The sequence below is a fragment of the Salmo trutta genome, chromosome 5, assembly GCF_901001165.1.
Source record: "Salmo trutta chromosome 5, fSalTru1.1, whole genome shotgun sequence".
Taxonomy (NCBI): domain Eukaryota; kingdom Metazoa; phylum Chordata; class Actinopteri; order Salmoniformes; family Salmonidae; genus Salmo; species Salmo trutta.
In genome coordinates this window covers 62,994,340-63,010,419 of record NC_042961.1, presented here as the reverse complement: position 1 = coordinate 63,010,419, position 16,080 = coordinate 62,994,340, and the positions used below count along the sequence as shown (strand labels likewise).

The following is a 16,080-nucleotide window of genomic DNA, read 5'->3' as shown; positions in this document are numbered from 1 at the left end:
CTATAAGGAAATACATTATCATTTACAGGCTCATGTCTACCAGAGATACATTATCATTTACAGGCTCATGTCTACCAGAGTAGAGAGAGAGAGAGAGAGAGGGATCATTGAAAGTTAATATCATTGTAGTTCTGTGAGAGCTACAGGCGCGCTTCTCTCATTAAGAACAACAATAGTCTGTATATGTTACAATGTTGCGCAAAACATGAACCCGGGTCCGTCCAACACGAAGCAATTATCATGCACTTTTTCGTTAAAAAAAATAAAAACAATTTAGGGGGCATAACTTGAATTAGCCCAACTCTGATTGCTTTTTATTGGAATTTTTACATCACAAACAGTGAAAAGTATTTTTTCATGCCACAAGATGTACCGGATTCTGGTAAATGGGTTCCAGAACCAAAACGGAGAGGTCCAAAACGGAGAGGTGCTGGATCCTGTTCCGGTTTCCATACCAGAGAGTGACGGGAGGTGATGAATACTCCGTCATCCCCTCACTTACTGATAGACTCCTAAACTGCATCATATTCCCTAATGTAGGCTTAGTGCATTACATTGGACAACAGCTCTTATCAAACCTAGTGCAAGATATAGCTATGGGGACTAGGGTGCCATCTTGGGATGCAAGCATAGCGTCATAGTTACCTTTAGTCAACCCAAAGATCTCACAATATGTAGTGTCTGAAATTAAGTTTAGTCAGTCAGTCCTGTTCTCTCTCTCTCTCTCTCTTTCTCTCTCTCTCTGTCTCTCTCTCTCTCTCTCTCCGTCTCTCTCTCCTCTCTCTCTCTCTCTCTCTCTCTGTCTTTCGGATATTGTATCGATGAGACGATGGGTATCGATGTGTGTGGAAGAGAGAGCGAGTGGCAGAGAGACAGAGTCACGGACCGGTCACTCCCTCCTACACGAGCTTCCCGGTTGCGCACGCTACGGGAGGCTATAAAAGCTGGCATCTCGAGACAGTAACAATCAAACAGCAAATAAACACAGCATCGCGGGCGCGAACCTCTGCAGGCAATACCACTTACCATCAATTTAGGAATATTCTGTGTGTTGTCATTTTTTTTCAGTGGACTTTATTGAGTGTGAAGAGTTTGGACTGTGTTGTTAGTTTTTCTTCCATCAAGGGACTTGGTACATTTTAAACAGAGTAACATTGTATTTATCTAGATACAGGTCATATCTGTTAACTGTCATGCTTCACCGGGTGTGGGCCAAACTCCCGTGGTTGCTCGCGCAGCTGCTCGCCATGCTGTGCTCCACTGGACAGGCGCGTGCCAAACTAAACTCCATGTCAACGGAGTCGCACGAGACGTCAGCCTACAAGAGCACGGGTTCCCCGTTACCCGGTACGGTGAGGAAGAGCAGCAAGGTCCCCGATCAGGTAAGGAACTAAAACACTGGTCCTTATGGGGACAGAGTCATTTGTTGCGGCAGGGTAGCCCAGCGGTTAGAGTGTTGGACTAGTAACCGGAAAGGTTACTGGATTGAATCCCTGAGGTAAAGGTAAATAAACAATGACAAGCTTATAGATGGAAGAATCTTACATGTAAGCCTTGTGAGAGGGTGAGCAACTTCATTTTCTTCTGCCCCCTGAACAAGGCAGTTAATAAGAGTTTGATCTTAACTGACTTGCCTAGTTAAATAAAGGTTAGATAAAAGCCTGGATGTTATTAGGCAGAAAGGAGACAGACCCGGTCTGGATAGTCTGATAAATTGTTGTTTACTCTCTTATGAAGCAGCGTGTCATTTTCAGCTACTCTTTATATTAATGCACCTTGGAACTGCAGATGGTTGCCTACAGCAACGTTTCCCTTGCAGATTCCATTTTATTTATTTGTTGTTGCCTACTTGAGGGTCTCAGCTCAACATGTTGTTGTTGTTTTTAAATCATGGTCTTTGTAACCCGAACAAAGTTGCTCAATGCTCACCTCAAAGTGAAATCTCAATATAAATAGTGGTTGTATTGATGACTGTACCATGTCCTGACCTCTCCCCCTATCCACCCCCTCTCTCAGGTGTACCCCTGTGGCAGCGACCTGGAATGTGGCGAGGGGAGCTTTTGCCAGGCTCCCTCCAGAAGCCCCTCCCCACAACGATGTCACACCTGCCGACAGAGGAAGAGGCGTTGTCATAGAGACGCCATGTGCTGCCCCGGCAACCATTGTAGAAACGGTAAGTTCCATGACATCACAAACGTTGTGTTGGGATTTTTTTGTTTGTTGTTGAGGCATTGTACTAATGTTCTCTCTCTCACTCTCACTCTCACTCTCACTCTCTTTCTCTCTCGCTCTCCCCCTCTCTCTCTCCCTTCCTCTCGCTCTCGCTCTCTCTCTCTCCCTCTCTCTCTCTCTCTCTCTCTCTCTCTCTCCCCTCTCCCTATCTCCCCCCTCTCCCTATCTCCCCCCTCTCCCTCTCTCCCCCCCTCTCCCTCTCTTCCCCCCTCTCCCTATCTCTCTCCCTCTCCCTCTCTCTCTCTCTCTCTCTCTCTCTCCCTCTCCCTATCTCCCTCTCTCTCCCCCATCTCCCCCTCTCCCTATCTCCCCCCCTCTCCCTCTCTCCACCCCTCCCTATCTCTCCCTCTCTCTCCATCTCTCTCTCAGATATCTGTACCTCTCTCCCAGACAGTGTGATGACACATCATATCACTGCGTTAGAGGAACACACCAGACTGGCCCCAAAGAAGAAGGTTGGTTGGAGGAAGAGAGGGAGAGGTCAGACCAAGCTACCCCCCATCAAAGGTAAAATGCTGTCACACACCGCTAGCCCTGTTATAGATGTTAAAACAGCTCTCTCAGCATGTCGGACAAATCTCGTGCGAGCGTTGGCCTCTGGCCATTTACTTAATTCAAATTGAAGTCTGTCATGAGTGTTACGTCCTGACCATAGTAAGAGGTTATTTTCTATGGTAGAGTAGGTCAGGGCGTGACAGGGGGTGTTTTGTGTTTTTCTATGTTTTGTATTTCTATGTTTAAGTTCTACTTTTTCTATTTCTATGTTGATGTTGTTTTTTTGGGTTGATCTCCAATTGGAGGCAGCTGGTCCTCGTTGTCTCTAATTGGAGATCATATTTAAGTAGGGGTTTTTCTTCCTGGGTTTTTGTGGGTTATATATATTTTGAAGTAGTGTTTGTTTCTCTCTGCGTCACGGTTTGTTGTTTTTGTTTAATTCAGTTATTTGTGTTTTGCAAAGTTTCACGGATTTTAATAAAATGTGGAACAACAACCACGCTGCACTGTGGTCCGATCCTTTCGACAGCCGTGACAAATGGTAAACTAACAGAGTGTCTCTCTCTTCTACCCCCCCAGGTCAGCTGGGTGACCCGTGTCTCAGGTCTACAGAATGTTCTGAAGGTCTGTGTTGTGCCCGTCACTTCTGGGACAGGATCTGTAAGCCAGTGCTGAGGCATGGGGAGGTGTGTACACGGCACGGCAGGAAAGGACAGCACGGCCTGGAGCTGTTCCAACGCTGTGACTGTGGAGAGGGATTGGCCTGCCAAGTACTCCGTACAGCCCTGCCATCTTCATCATCATCATCGTCGTCGAAGTCGAACGCAGCAGCAGCTAAAGCAAGATTGTACTTGTGTCAGAGGGAGTGAGGGAAGGAAGGAAGGAGAGAAGGAGGGAGGGAGGGAGGGAAGGAAGGAAGGAGGGAAGGAGGGAGGGAGGGAGGGAAGGAGGGAGAGAAGGAAGGAGTGAAGGAGGGAGGGAGGGAGGGAAGGAGGGAGAGAAGGAAGGAGTGAAGGAGGGAGGGAGGGATGGATGGAGAGAAGGAGAGAAGGAGTGAAGGAAGGAGGGAAGGAAGGAGTGAGGGAAGGAGAGAAGGAGGGAGTGAGGGAACGAGGGAGTGAGAGAAGGAGGGAGTGAAGGAAAGAGTGAGGGAAGGAGAGAAAGAGGGAGTGAGAGAAGGAGGGAGTGAAGGAAGGATGGAAGGAAGGAAGGAGGGAAAGAAAATAAAGACTCAACCACTGCCCCATCAGCTCCATCTTCCCCCTGATAGAGAGAGGAGGAGGAGTCAACTGGAGGAGACATCTCTATCTCTACCTGTAGACTGTAGACTGACTCACCTGGAGAAGACATCTCTATCTCTACCTGTAGACTGACTCACCTGGAGAAGACACCTCTATCTCTACCTGTAGACTGACTCACCTGGAGAAGAGACCTCTATCTACCTGTAGACTGACTCACCTGGAGAAGACATCTCTATCTACCTGTAGACTGACTCACCTGGAGAAGACACCTCTATCTCTACCTGTAGACTGTAGACTGACTCACCTGGAGAAGACACCTCTATCTACCTGTAGACTGACTCACCTGGAGAAGACACCTCTATCTCTACCTGTAGACTGACTCACCTGGAGAAGACACCTCTATCTCTACCTGTAGACTGTAGACTGACTCACCTGGAGAAGACACCTCTATCTACCTGTAGACTGACTCACCTGGAGAAGACACCTCTATCTCTACCTGTAGACTGACTCACCTGGAGAAGAGACCTCTATCTCTACCTGTAGACTGTAGACTGACTCACCTGGAGGAGACATCTCTATCTCTACCTGTAGACTGACTCACCTGGAGAAGACACCTCTATCTCTACCTGTAGACTGACTCACCTGGAGAAGACATCTCTATCTCTACCTGTAGACTGACTCACCTGGAGAAGACACCTCTATCTACCTGTAGACTGACTCACCTGGAGAAGACACCTCTATCTCTACCTGTAGACTGTAGACTGACTCACCTGGAGGAGACATCTCTATCTCTACCTGTAGACTGACTCACCTGGAGGAGACTGACTCACCTGGAGAAGACATCTCTATCTCTACCTGTAGACTGACTCACCTGGAGGAGACTGACTCACCTGGAGGAGACTGACTCACCTGGAGGAGACTGACTCACCTGGAGGAGACATCTCTATCTCTACCTGTAGACTGACTCACCTGAGGAGACTGACTCACCTGGAGAAGACATCTCTATCTCTACCTGTAGACTGACTCACCTGAGGAGACTGACTCACCTGGAGAAGACATCTCTATCTCTACCTGTAGACTGACTCACCTGGAGAAGACACCTCTATCTCTACCTGTAGACTGACTCACCTGGAGAAGACACCTCTATCTCTACCTGTAGACTGACTCACCTGGAGAAGACAGCTCTATCTACCTGTAGACTGACTCATCTGGACAAGACACCTCTATCTACCTGTAGACTGACTCACCTGGAGAAGACATCTCTATCTCTACCTGTAGACTGACTCACCTGGAGAAGACACCTCTATCTACCTGTAGACTGTAGACTGACTCATCTGGAGAAGACATCTCTATCTCTACCTGTAGACTGACTCACCTGGACAAGACACCTCTATCTACCTGTAGACTGACTCACCTGGAGAAGACATCTCTATCTCTACCTGTAGACTGACTCACCTGGAGAAGACACCTCGATCTCTACCTGTAGACTGACTCACCTGGAGAAGAGACCTCTATCTCTACCTGTAGACTGTAGACTGACTCACCTGGAGAAGACAGCTCTATCTACCTGTAGACTGACTCACCTGGAGAAGACACCTCTATCTCTACCTGTAGACTGACTCACCTGGAGAAGACATCTCTATCTCTACCTGTAGACTGACTCACCTGGAGAAGACAGCTCTATCTACCTGTAGACTGACTCACCTGGAGAAGGCACCTCTATCTCTACCTGTAGACTGACTCACCTGGAGAAGACATCTCTATCTCTACCTGTAGACTGACTCACCTGGAGAAGACACCTCTATCTCTACCTGTAGACTGTAGACTGACTCACCTGGAGAAGACACCTCTATCTCTACCTGTAGACTGACTCACCTGGAGAAGATACCTCTTCTACATGAAGACTGACTCACCTGGAGAAGGCACCTCTATCTCTACCTGTAGACTGACTCACCTGGAGAAGAGACCTCTATCTCTACCTGTAGACTGACTCACCTGGAGAAGACACCTCTATCTCTACCTGTAGACTGACTCACCTGGAGAAGACACCTCTATCTCTACCTGTAGACTGACTCACCTGGAGAAGAGACCTCTTCTACATGAAGACTGACTCACCTGGAGAAGAGACCTCTATCTACCTGTAGACTGACTCACCTGGAGAAGAGACCTCTTCTACGTGAAGACTGACACACACTAGTCTGGTCCCAGATCTTTTTCTGCTCATGTCATTTCCGTTGCTGTCCTTGTAAAGCCAAACGTGGCATGACATTGATTGACAAGGAGCTGGTATGATGGCACAACCAGACTGGCACCCAGGCTAGTGGTATGATGGCACAACCAGACTGACACCCAGGCTAGTGGCATGATGGCACAACCAGACTGACACCCAGGCTAGTGGTATGATGGCACAACCAGACTGACACCCAGGCTAGTGGTATGATGGCACAACCAGACTGACACCCAGGCTAGTGGTATGATGGCACAACCAGACTGACACCCAGGCTAGTGGTATGATGGCACAATCAGACTGACACCCAGGCTAGTGGTATGATGGCACAACCAGACTGACAACCAGGCTAGTGGTATGATGGCACAACCAGACTGGCACCCAGGCTAACCCCACACCTGCTTGTAATAGAGACTGGAAACCATGTTTATATACTGTTATCTCTGCTGCAGGGTTACTATAAGTAGATAATATGTTATTCTAGTTATCTCTAAAATACTAAACTACATATTTTTGTGGTTACCAGTGGTATGACCAGTACAACTGCTGTCTTTACTGCAGTCTACTACAACACTATAAATATAAAGTGTTACATATTTAATATAAAGACGGTATAATGGATTGGTAGAGATTCCTTGTAACGATGGTGGAGATGACTGTTTCTCTACAAACGTCGGAAAATATCGGCACCTTCTGTCGTCCTGCCCCTGAACAAGGCAGTTAACCCACTGTTCCCCGGGCGCCGAAGACGTGGATGTCGATGAAGGCAGCCCCCCCCCCCGCCCCATCTCTCTGATTCAGAGGGGTTGGGTTAAATGAGGAAGACACATTTCAGTTGAAGGCTTTCAGTTGGACAACTGACTAGGTATCCCTCTTTCCCTTATCAATACTATATCGGATATGATCGGCGGCTTATCAATACTGTATGGAAATTATCGGCACCTTATCAATACTGTGTGAATCTGATGTTTGATCATTGTGAATTCTGTATCATAGGACTTCTAGAAGTATGTGTCTGAATAAATGAACATTAAACTATTAAAGAATCAGATTTTCAAACAAACATAAAGTGTTGATTCATGTAAGGTTTTTAGATAAATGTTTTTGGTGATAAATTGTTTGAATGAAGGACATCAAGTCAAATATTGGTGTTTGTGTGTGATGTGTTAGAAGAAAAAGAGAGAGGGGAGAGAGAGAGAGCGAGAGAGAAAGGGGGAGGAGAGAGAGAGGGAGGAGAGAGCGAGAGGAGAGAGAGAGAGGGAGGAGAGAGAGAAAGGGGGAAAAGAGAGAGGAGAGAGAGAGAGGGAGGAGAGAGAGAGAGAGGGAGGAGAGAGAGAGAGGGGGAGAAGAGAGGAGAGAGAGAGGGAGGAGAGAGAGAGAGAGGGAGGAGAGAGAGATAGGGAGGAGAGAAAGAGAGAGGGAGAGAGAGAGAGGGGGAGAAGAGAGGAGAGAGAGAGAGGGAGGAGAGAGAGAGAGGGGGAGAAGAGAGGAGAGAGAGGGAGGAGAGAGAGAGAGAGAGAGAGGGAGGAGTGAGAGATAGGGAGGAGAGAGAGAGAGAGGGAGGAGAGAGAGATAGGGAGGAGAGAGACAGAAAGAGGAGAGAGAGAACATGTCTGAATTGTCTCAGTAACAAGGAAGTCAATCAAACAACACACAGATCGTGTTTCCAGTCCTCAGTATAATGTATTCTAAGAATACAGTTCTCATTTTGTTGTGAAACGTTTTGACAGGCGTGTAATCTGATTGGTGAGGCTTGCATGTCCAGATCAGAGAAGAGATGTGTGTGTGTGTAGATGGAAGATATTCAGTACTATCATACTATTGTAGGTCTCCAGAATCTGAATGTTATTTTTGTAAAGCTCTTGGCTGCTGCAGTGATTCTGTATATGTCTCCCAAATGGAACCCTATTCCCTATATAGTACACTACTATAGACCAGAGCCCTATTCCCTATATAGTGCACTACTATAGGCCAGAGCCCTATTCCCTATATAGTACACTACTTTAGACCAGAGCCCTATTCCCTATATAGTGCACTACTATAGACCAGAGCCCTATTCCCTATATAGTGGTACTACTTTAGACCAGAGCCCTATTCCCTATATAGTACACTACTATAGGCCAGAACCCTATTCCCTATATAGTACACTACTATAGACCAGAGCCCTATTCCCTATATAGTGCACTACTATAGACCAGGGCCCTATTCCCTATATAGTGGTACTACTATAGACCAGAGCCCTATTCCCTATATAGTGGTACTACTATAGACCAGAGCCCTATTCCCTATATAGTGGTACTACTATAGACCAGAGCCCTATTCCCTATATAGTGCCCTACTATAGACCAGGGCCCTATTCCCTATATAGTACACTACTTTAGACCAGGGCCCTATTCCCTATATAGTGCACTACTTTAGACCAGGGCTGGCACCCTATTCCCTATATAGTGCACTACTTTAGACCAGGGCCCTGGTACACTTTCCAGGGATGCCATTTGGGACAGACCATGTCTGAAGACAGATGGAGATATGAACTAGTGTTAAAACCCATTCCTATTCACATGGTGACCAGCCTCTGGGCCTCTCTGAGTCTTTTTAGATCACGGTGATGTAGACGACATGGACAGGGGGACTTGATTAGAGATCAACATTCCTACTCAGACACTATTGAATCCAGGCCCAGGATTCTAATGCAGCTTTATTACAGACTCTGAGACTGATTGTAATGTGTTCAGCAATTACACTCTCAGAGTACACTGGTCATTCTATACGTGTGTGTGTGTGTGTGTGTGTATGTGTATGTGTGTGTGTGTGTGTGTATGTGTATGTGTGTGTGTGTGTGTGTGTGTATGTGTGTGTGTGTGTGTGTGTGTGTGTGTGTGTGTGTATGTGTGTGTGTGTGTGTGTGTGTGTGTGTGTATGTGTGTGTGTGTGTGTATGTGTATGTGTATGTGTGTGTGTGTGTATGTGTGTGTGTGTGTGTGTATGTGTGTGTGTGTGTGTGTTTGTGTGTGTGTGTTTGTACAGCATGCCTTTGTGGTTGTTTATTGTAATAGGGTATGGACATCAGTGTTCTGTCACAGTTTATTATAAGCTCTGCCTTCCTACACACACACACACACACACACACACACACACACACACACACACACACTTGTTATTTTATGTCAGTATAAACCGTGCCATGCCATCCTTCATCTGACGTGGATCAAGACATTTCCCTGTTGCCTTACTGTCACGCTATGTTTACTCTGGGTGTTTGATGGCTCACTGACATCCTTGTGTGTGTGTGTGTGTGTGTGTGTGTGTGTGTGTGTGTGTGTGTGTGTGTGTGTGTGTGTGTGTGTGTGTGTGTGTGTGTGTGTGTGTGTGTGTGTTGGCTCTGTTATCATTATATTTATGACATCTTATCTGTTTTCATTGTGATTAATCATAATGACTGTTATTGTTCAGGAAGGTCACACCAACACACCATATGAATGACTGGTACCACCGTGGGTTAATGACTGGTACCACCGTGGGTTAATGACTGGTACCACCGTGGGTTAATGACTGGTACCACCGTGGGTTAATGACTGGTGGTACCACCGTGGGTTAATGACTGGTACCACCGTGGGTTAATGACTGGTACCACCGTGGGTTAATGACTGGTACCACCGTGGGTTAATGACTGGTGGTACCACCGTGGGTTAATGACTGGTACCACCGTGGGTTAATGACTGGTACCACCGTGGGTTAATGACTGGTGGTACCACCGTGGGTTAATGACTGGTACCACCGTGGGTTAATGACTGGTACCACCGTGGGTTAATGACTGGTGGTACCACCGTGGGTTAATGACTGGTACCACCATGGGTTAATGACTGGTACCACCGTGGGTTAATGACTGGTACCACCATGGGTTAATGACTGGTACCACCGTGGGTTAATGACTGGTACCACCGTGGGTTAATGACTGGTACCACCGTGGGTTAATGACTGGTGGTACCACCGTGGGTTAATGACTGGTACCACCGTGGGTTAATGACTGGTACCACCGTGGGTTAATGACTGGTACCACCGTGGGTTAATGACTGGTACCACCGTGGGTTAATGACTGGTGGTACCACCGTGGGTTAATGACTGGTACCACTGTGGGTTAATGACTGGTACCACCGTGGGTTAATGACTGGTACCACCGTGGGTTAATGACTGGTACCACCGTGGGTTAATGACTGGTGGTACCACCGTGGGTTAATGACTGGTACCACCGTGGGTTAATGACTGGTACCACCGTGGGTTAATGACTGGTACCACCATGGGTTAATGACTGGTGGTACCACCGTGGGTTAATGACTGGTACCACCGTGGGTTAATGACTGGTACCACCGTGGGTTAATGACTGGTACCACCGTGGGTTAATGACTGGTGGTACCACCGTGGGTTAATGACTGGTGGTACCACCGTGGGTTAATGACTGGTGGTACCACCGTGGGTTAATGACTGGTACCACCGTGAGTTAATGACTGGTGGTACCACCGTGGGTTAATGACTGGTGGTACCACCGTGGGTTAATGACTGGTGGTACCACCGTGGGTTAATGACTGGTACCACCGTGGGTTAATGACTGGTGGTACCACCGTGGGTTAATGACTGGTACCACCATGGGTTAATGACTGGTACCACCGTGGGTTAATGACTGGTGGTACCACCGTGGGTTAATGACTGGTACCACCGTGGGTTAATGACTGGTACCACCATGGGTTAATGACTGGTACCACCGTGGGTTAATGACTGGTACCACCGTGGGTTAATGACTGGTACCACCGTGGGTTAATGACTGGGGCCTGACTATTTCTGGACAAAAACATAGGTGCTCATCCTTGCCGCGCTGTCACGACTTCCGCCGAAGTCGGTCCAATCTCCTTGTTCGGGCGGCGTTCGACGGTCGACCTCACCGGCCTTCTTGCCATCGCCGATCCACTTTTCATTTTCCATTTGTTTTGTCTTTGTTTTACACACCTGGTTTCACTACCCCAACTACTTGTTCATTATTTAACCCTCTGTTCCCCCACGGTTTGTTTGTGAGTGATTGTTTGTATGTTATACGGTCAGTTATGTGGGCTTGCTTTATTGTATTGTATTTGCCTATTTTGAGTAAATGATGTTTATTTACTCATATCTGCTGTCCTGCACCTGACTCCTCTACTCAAGCTACACACAGACCTCATAACACATGCAATGAATTAGGCCTAAGCGGTGGCTAAGGACAGGGTCTTTAGTAGAAACAACAAACATAAGTAAATACCCAGTGTGAGGAACAGAGACGGTCTAAAACAGAATAGAACAGTGTAGGATAGTTACAGGGCTACCTCTAGTTAGCATTTTAGCATGTTAGCATGCTTCAGTATATTTACTACATAGTGGTTAGCGTTTTAGCATGTTTCTATAGGTTCACTACATGGTCAGGGTCGGTTATCCTGTTAGCATGTTTCTATAGTTTCACTGTACAGTGGTTAGCGTTTTAGCATGTTTCTATAGGTTCACTATAGGTTCAGAGTCGGTTATCCTGTTAGCATGTTTCTATAGTTTCACTGTACAGTAGTTAGCGTTTTAGCATGTTTCTATAGGTTCACTATAGGTTCAGGGTCGGTTATCCTGTTAGCATGTTTCTATAGTTTCACTATACAGTAGTTAGCGTTTTAGCATGTTAGCATGTTTCAGAAGATTCACTATATGGGTCGGCAGGGTTAAGACGATAAAAGTCATTAGTAATGTAACCCTGAATTACTGAATCTGAATCTGATTACTTACTGATTACTGAATCTGATTACTTTGTTAACCTGCCTCCTCAGTTTTATACTGCGGACCGATCCGTTAACTCTGTGGACCGATCCTTTAACTCTGAGGACCGATCCGTTAACTCTGTGGACCGATCCGTTATCTCTGAGGACCGATCCGTTCCCTCTGTGGACCGATCCGTTATCTCTGAGGACCGATCCGTTAACTCTGAGGACCGATCCGTTATCTCTGAGGACCGATCCGTTAACTCTGAGGACCGATCCGTTAACTCTGTGGACCGATCCGTTAACTCTGAGGACCGATCCGTTATCTCTGAGGACCGATCCGTTCCCTCTGTGGACCGATCCGTTAACTCTGAGGACCGATCCGTTAACTCTGAGGACCGATCCGTTATCTCTGAGGACTGATCCAAAGCTTTTCACTTCGGTTTATAAAATACATTAAAAAAATCCACCGTGTTTCAACATTTGTTAAAAACTTTATTGAAAGTTCCTCACATTCTGACAAGAGCAATCAGCTTAAAGCTTACCCAGAAGTGTGTATGTGTCTGTCTGTTCCCACACGTGTGTTCCTCTATGTGTGTGTGTGTGTGTGTGTGTGTGTGTGTGTGTGTGTGTGTTGGTTCCCCTGCGTGTCTGACTGCGTGTTTATTTGATACTGCTGTTGGTGAGGGTTGGGGCTCTACAGAGGCCTTTCCCCCGCACCTCAAACCCCACCCCCCTGTAGGTGGCCACGCCCCTGGAGTCCGTCTGCAGATCAGGAAGGATCTGCTCCCACACCTTCTCTCTGGGGCTCAGCTCCCGGTCTGGCTCCCCTAGTGGACAGGAGGATATATTACTATAAACCCTAACTCTAATAACCCTAACACACCTTCTCTCTGGGGCTCAGCTCCCGGTCTGGCTCCCCTAGTGGACAGGAGGATATATTACTATAAACCCTAACTCTAATAACCCTAACACACCTTCTCTCTGGGGCTCAACTCCCAGTCTGGCTCCCCTAGTGGACAGGAGGATATATTACTATAAACCCTAACTCTAATAACCCTAACACACCTTCTCTCTGGGGCTCAGCTCCCAGTCTGGCTCCCCTAGTGGACAGGAGGATATATTACTATAAACCCTAACTCTAATAACCCTAACACACCTTCTCTCTGGGGCTCAGCTCCCGGTCTGGTTCCCCTAGTGGACAGGAGGATATATTACTATAAACCCTAACTCTAATAACCCTAACACACATTCTCTCTGGGGCTCAGCTCCCAATCTGGCTCCCCTAGTGGACAGGAGGATATATTACTATAAACCCTAACTCTAATAACCCTAACACGCCTTCTCTCTGGGAATCAGCTCCCAGTCTGGCTCCCCTAGTGTACAGGAGGATATATTACTATAAACCCTAACTCTAATAACCCTAACACACCTTCTCTCTGGGGCTCAGCTCCCAGTCTGGCTCCCCTAGTGGACAGGAGGATATATTACTATAAACCCTAACTCTAATAACCCTAACACGCCTTCTCTCTGGGGCTCAGCTCCCAGTCTGGCTCCCCTAGTGGACAGGAGGATATATTACTATAAACCCTAACTCTAATAACCCTAACACACCTTCTCTCTGGGGCTCAGCTCCCAGTCTGGCTCCCCTAGTGGACAGGAGGATATATTACTATAAACCCTAACTCTAATAACCCTAACACACCTTATCTCTGGGGCTCAGCTCCCAGTCTGGCTCCCCTAGTGGACAGGAGGATATATTACTATAAACCCTAACCCTAATAACCCTAGCCTCAAGTTTTGGAAATAAGTCCCTGACTTTATTGTGTGTTGTCCTCCATGATTTTATTCATGTGCATGTATGGCTTTTAAGTTTTATGTGTGCTTGTTTTTAAACTAAACTAAACTAGCCTCAAGTTAAGGATTCACTTGCAGTTATAGAAACAAAACAGAACAGAACAATGTAGTTACCAGGGTGATAGAAAGAGGCATGTAGTTACCAGGGTGATAGAAAGAGGTATGTAGTTACCAGGGTGATAGATAGAAAGAGGATTGTAGTTACCAGGGTGATAGAAAGAGGTATGTAGTTACCAGGGTGATAGATAGAAAGAGGATTGTAGTTACCAGGGTGATAGAAAGAGGATTGTAGTTACCAGGGTGATAGATAGAAAGAGGATTGTAGTTACCAGGGTGATAGATATAAGAGGATTGTAGTTACCAGGGTGATTGACAGAAAGAGGCTTGTAGTTACCAGGGTGATTGACAGAGGAATGTAGTTACCAGGGTGATAGATATAAAGAGGATTGTAGTTACCAGGGTGATAGAACGAGGGATGTAGTTACCAGGGTGATAGAAAGATGAATGTAGTTACCAGGGTGATAGGTAGAAAGAGGATTGTAGTTACCAGGGTGATAAAAAGAGGAATGTAGTTGCCAGGGTGATAGATAGAAAGAGGAATGTAGTGTGTGTGTGTGTGTGTGAGAGTGTCTATGTAGTTACCAGGATAATCGTAGAAAGTGACCCTGTCGCCAGGTACAGCGTTAGTGGGCGGTTCCAGAAACTCCACCTGGGCGTCATCATCGTTATCGTTATCATGGGCGTTAGGGGCGGAGCCACAGAGAACCATCGCCGTGGAGACCACGCCTTTCACCCGACAGGGACGCACATTGCACAGCAACACCGCCAGACGACCCTGAAGCTACACACACAGGCACACACACCAGAGAGAAAGATACACACTCTCTGAATAATAACAATTTACTCACTCTCTAAATAATAACACTTTACTTCTAGAGAAAGATACACTCTCTAAATAATAACACTGTACTTCTAGAGAAAGATACACTCTCTAAATAATAACACTTTACTTCTAGAGAAAGATACACTCTCTAAATAATAACACTTTACTTCTAGAGAAAGATACACACTCTCTAAATAATAACACTGTACTTCTAGAGAAAGATACACTCTCTAAATAATAACACTTTACTTCTAGAGAAAGATACACTCTCTAAATAATAACACTTTACTTCTAGAGAAAGATACACACTCTCTAAATAATAACACTGTACTTCTAGAGAAAGATACACTCTCTAAATAATAACACTGTACTTCTAGAGAAAGATACACTCTCTAAATAATAACACTTTACTTCTAGAGAAAGATACACTCTCTAGACAATAACACTGTACTTCTAGAGAAAGATACACTCTCTAAATAATAACACTGTACTTCTAGAGAAAGATACACTCTCTAAATAATAACACTGTACTTCTAGAGAAAGATACACACTCTCTAAATAATAACACTTTACTTCTAGAAAAAGATACACTCTCTAAATAACACTTTACTTCTAGAGAAAGATACACTCTCTAAATAATAACACTGTACTTCTAGAGAAAGATACACTCTCTAAATAATAACACTTTACTTCTAGAGAAAGATACACTCTCTAAATAATTACACTTTACTTCTAGAGAAAGATACACTCTCTAAATAATAACACTTTACTTCTACAGAAAGATACACACTCTAAATAATAACACTTTACTTCTAGAGAAAGATACACTCTCTAAATAATAACACTGTACTTCTAGAGAAAGATACACACTCTCTAAATAATAACACTGTACTTCTAGAGAAAGATACACTCTCTAAATAATAACACTTTACTTCTAGAGAAAGATACACTCTCTAAATAACACTTTACTTCTAGAGAAAGATACACTGTCTAAATAATAACACTTTACTTCAAGAGAAAGATACACTCTCTAAATAATAACACTGTACTTCTAGAGAAAGATACACTCTCTAAATAATAACACTGTACTTCTAGAGAAAGATACACTCTCTAAATAATAACACTGTACTTCTAGAGAAAGATACACTCTCTAAATAATACTTTACTTCTAGAAAAAGATACACTCTCTAAATAATAACACTGTACTTCTAGAGAAAGATACACTCTCTAAATAATAACACTTTACTTCTAGAGAAAGATACACTCTCTAGATAATAACACTGTACTTCTAGAGAAAGATACACACTCTAAATAATAACACTTTACTTCTAGAGAAAGATACACTCTCTAAATAACACTTTACTTCTAGAGAAAGATACA

The 16,080-nt window shown here is 45.4% G+C and overlaps 2 protein-coding genes and 2 long non-coding RNA genes across 8 annotated transcripts in view; 1 reads left to right on the top strand and 3 right to left on the bottom strand.

Annotated features, from left to right (window-relative positions):
* The first annotated feature begins 968 nt into the window (after positions 1 to 968).
* LOC115194758 (dickkopf-related protein 2) lies at positions 969 to 3,609 on the top strand. Its single transcript, XM_029754677.1, has 4 exons — positions 969 to 1,382; positions 2,017 to 2,173; positions 2,602 to 2,739; positions 3,307 to 3,609. The coding sequence occupies exons 1-4, from the start codon at positions 1,194 to 1,196 to the stop codon at positions 3,594 to 3,596; spliced, it is 774 nt and encodes a 257-aa protein (XP_029610537.1). The 5' UTR covers positions 969 to 1,193; the 3' UTR covers positions 3,597 to 3,609.
* A 271-nt stretch (positions 3,610 to 3,880) lies between these two features.
* LOC115194759 (uncharacterized) lies at positions 3,881 to 5,347 on the bottom strand. 3 transcript variants are annotated; one of them, XR_003878474.1, is made up of 5 exons: positions 5,328 to 5,347; positions 5,040 to 5,128; positions 4,570 to 4,681; positions 4,424 to 4,480; positions 3,881 to 4,137 (listed from the first exon to the last, which is right to left on the bottom strand). It is a non-coding gene; the product is annotated as an uncharacterized LOC115194759 (long non-coding RNA). The 3 variants fall into 3 exon arrangements; XR_003878472.1 differs by lacking the exon at positions 5,328 to 5,347 and having other exon boundaries at positions 5,040 to 5,167; XR_003878473.1 differs by lacking the exons at positions 5,040 to 5,128; positions 5,328 to 5,347 and adding an exon at positions 4,824 to 4,848 and having other exon boundaries at positions 4,570 to 4,715.
* A 95-nt stretch (positions 5,348 to 5,442) lies between these two features.
* On the bottom strand, positions 5,443 to 6,133 carry LOC115194760 (uncharacterized). The gene is made up of 3 exons (XR_003878475.1): positions 6,107 to 6,133; positions 5,536 to 5,779; positions 5,443 to 5,489 (listed from the first exon to the last, which is right to left on the bottom strand). It is a non-coding gene; the product is annotated as an uncharacterized LOC115194760 (long non-coding RNA).
* Positions 6,134 to 9,549: 3,416 nt separating this feature from the next.
* aimp1b (aminoacyl tRNA synthetase complex interacting multifunctional protein 1b) overlaps positions 9,550 to 16,080 on the bottom strand; it is a 41,653-nt gene continuing 35,122 nt past the window's right edge. The window contains exons 6-8 of one of the 3 annotated variants that reach the window (XR_003878471.1): positions 14,460 to 14,658; positions 12,554 to 12,790; positions 9,550 to 9,570 (exon numbers count right to left, since the gene is read on the bottom strand). Coding sequence is in view for 2 of the 3 variants with exons in the window: in XM_029754675.1 (XP_029610535.1) it covers positions 12,624 to 12,790; positions 14,460 to 14,658 (366 nt within the window). In the remaining variant the exon portion in view is untranslated. Of the gene's footprint in view, positions 9,571 to 12,434; positions 12,791 to 12,822; positions 12,882 to 14,459; positions 14,659 to 16,080 lie in introns of those variants that run through there. The other 2 variants (XM_029754675.1, XM_029754676.1) reach the window with 2 other exon arrangements.

Bases quoted from the DNA above. Each gene is read 5' to 3' on its own strand.
- LOC115194758 (XM_029754677.1), top strand. From the start codon at position 1,194: ATGCTTCACCGGGTGTGGGCCAAACTCCCGTGGTTGCTCGCGCAGCTG. The intron at 1,383-2,016 runs GTAAGGAACTAA...CCCCTCTCTCAG, and splicing joins GCAGCAAGGTCCCCGATCAG to GTGTACCCCTGTGGCAGCGA. The intron at 2,740-3,306 runs GTAAAATGCTGT...CTACCCCCCCAG, and splicing joins CAAGCTACCCCCCATCAAAG to GTCAGCTGGGTGACCCGTGT.